This window comes from Haliotis rufescens, unplaced genomic scaffold (genome assembly GCF_023055435.1).
Source record: "Haliotis rufescens isolate VD_foot unplaced genomic scaffold, xgHalRufe1.0.p SCAF_32, whole genome shotgun sequence".
NCBI lineage: Eukaryota > Metazoa > Mollusca > Gastropoda > Lepetellida > Haliotidae > Haliotis > Haliotis rufescens.
This window is the reverse complement of record NW_025964024.1, coordinates 5719095-5721085: the sequence shown is the minus strand read 5'-3', so window position 1 is coordinate 5721085 and position 1991 is coordinate 5719095. Positions and strand designations below refer to the sequence as shown.

Sequence of the window (1991 nt, the reverse complement as noted above, 5' to 3'; positions counted from 1 at the left end):
TTCATATTGACTTGCATGAAAGCCATTTCGTGGTTTGTTTAATTCAGAGGATTATATTGTGTTTGATGTCATCTCCATAGAAACAAACACCGATGACATTGCATAAATACAGAAGAACGCATCATTCATTAGCAACGCCTGGACTTACACATACGCCTGAGAAGATGTTGGCTGCCAGGAAGGTTATTATCTTGACATGTTTACTGCAAGGTATACCATGGATCGTGTGTTGTACATCTGACGGAGAAGTCGCTGACACTATCTTAAAAGGCTACAAAGCCGATCACAAACCCAGCAATGTAGTAAACATAACTACCGAAGTAACATTGTTATCTGTACAAGAACTGGATAACAAAAAGCAGTTTCTCAGCAGCACCATGTGGTTGGTCTTCTCGTGGTACGACCATCGAGTTGTTTGGAATAATTCGTTGAGCTCACAGAAACGAATTCTTGTAGACTCACACAAATTGTGGAAACCTGAATTGATTATAGGAAATAGTATCAAGGGACAAGATCTACTGCAGAATGGAGGGTCTCTGCTGGTTACCGGTCATGGAGATGTTAGATGGTTTGTCATAGGGGCAATAGAAACCAGGGGTCCTATCAACATTTACAAGTTTCCCTTTGATACCCAGACTTGTGTAGTTATAATACGTGGATGGTTCGGGTTCCACAATAAAGTACATCTCTCCAGTGAAACAGATGTTGACATGAACCAATTTGAAGAGAATAGCGAGTTTGAAATTTCCTCTGAAGATATCACTAACATTGATGGTGAACACGATGGACGGTTAATACGTATAACCTTCCATTTGAGACGACGCCCTATGTTCTATATCTTCACCATCCTGCTCCCCGTGGTCCTCCTCTACTTCCTCAACCCCTTCGTGTTCCTGCTGCCCTCACAGAGCGGAGAGAAGACCAGCATGGCCGTGTCTGTCCTCCTCAGCTTCCAACTGTTTCTGTCCATCATCAGGGACTCCCTGCCTGAGAACTCTCTCACCGTCAGCCTCTTCAGCCTCTACGTGTCTCTGGCCAACTTCACCAGTGTTGTCATCGTCGTTGTCAATATCCTCCTTCTCAAAATGAAAGGTAAGCCACCACCGAAATGGATCTTAAGAATGTGTAAGAAGGACTCTGCTTCAAACCAAGTTGATGTTGTAAGTGGCAATGTGGAGGATGAAGAGCAGACAAGACCAGAGTGGGCAGATATTGAAACTAAACTAAACAAGACCTGTTTTACATGCTTCTTTGTGTTTAGTAGTAGTGTAACAGCCGTGATTCTTGGGATGATGACAAGATAAAGAGGATACGTGTGTATCCCCCTGGCTTTCCATGTCTATTTCCTGTGACTGAATAATTCTTCGTTCATTTTAAGTTTATGAATATGAAATGGTAATAGCAAGGGAAGTTTGATATTATGTATGTATTTTAGACAAATTGCTTCTCTCAAAGAGGCCAAATTTAATGAACGAACAAGACATCAAGTGATCAATGATTTGTGGTATAAATTTGAAAATATCTTAAGTAAATACCAGAGTAATGAGTCTCGAGTATCGGCCGAAACAAGGTTCCATTTGGCGTACAAGGCAAATTCTTGATTGAAATTATACTGACCCGCTTTGAAAACGCACCAACATGAAGCCATGAAAATATCATGATAGTAGGAAAAGAACAACAAACATACCCCATGGTTAAGACTTAAGGAAGCTCCAAAACTGTTGACAGGTTTGATAGCCGGTATGAGTCGTCACCAAAACGCAAAAAAGAACAGTACTCAAAAATACGTCATTACGAAAAATGCCCTTTTAGTGTAGAAATGGAGTATAAAGGGATGGCATTCAAAGGCTACCTGCATTATCGCTGTAGCCGCGGAATAGCACTGAGGACGCAATATGGAGACTGACACCTAAGGAACGGGAATGTGCCGTCATCCTGTCATAGGCCTGATTCCGCTCCTAAGGCACCGAAATGCACGCCCTCAGTGGTCG

General features: G+C 42.1%; 1 protein-coding gene across 1 annotated transcript; it reads left to right on the top strand.

The window, feature by feature from the left end:
• Window positions 1-377: 377 nt before the first annotated feature.
• Window positions 378-1304, top strand: LOC124147639 (neuronal acetylcholine receptor subunit alpha-6-like). Its single transcript, XM_046518317.2, has one exon. It carries the CDS (start codon window positions 378-380, stop codon window positions 1302-1304), a length of 927 nt encoding a protein of 308 aa, XP_046374273.2.
• The last annotated feature ends 687 nt before the right edge of the window (window positions 1305-1991 follow it).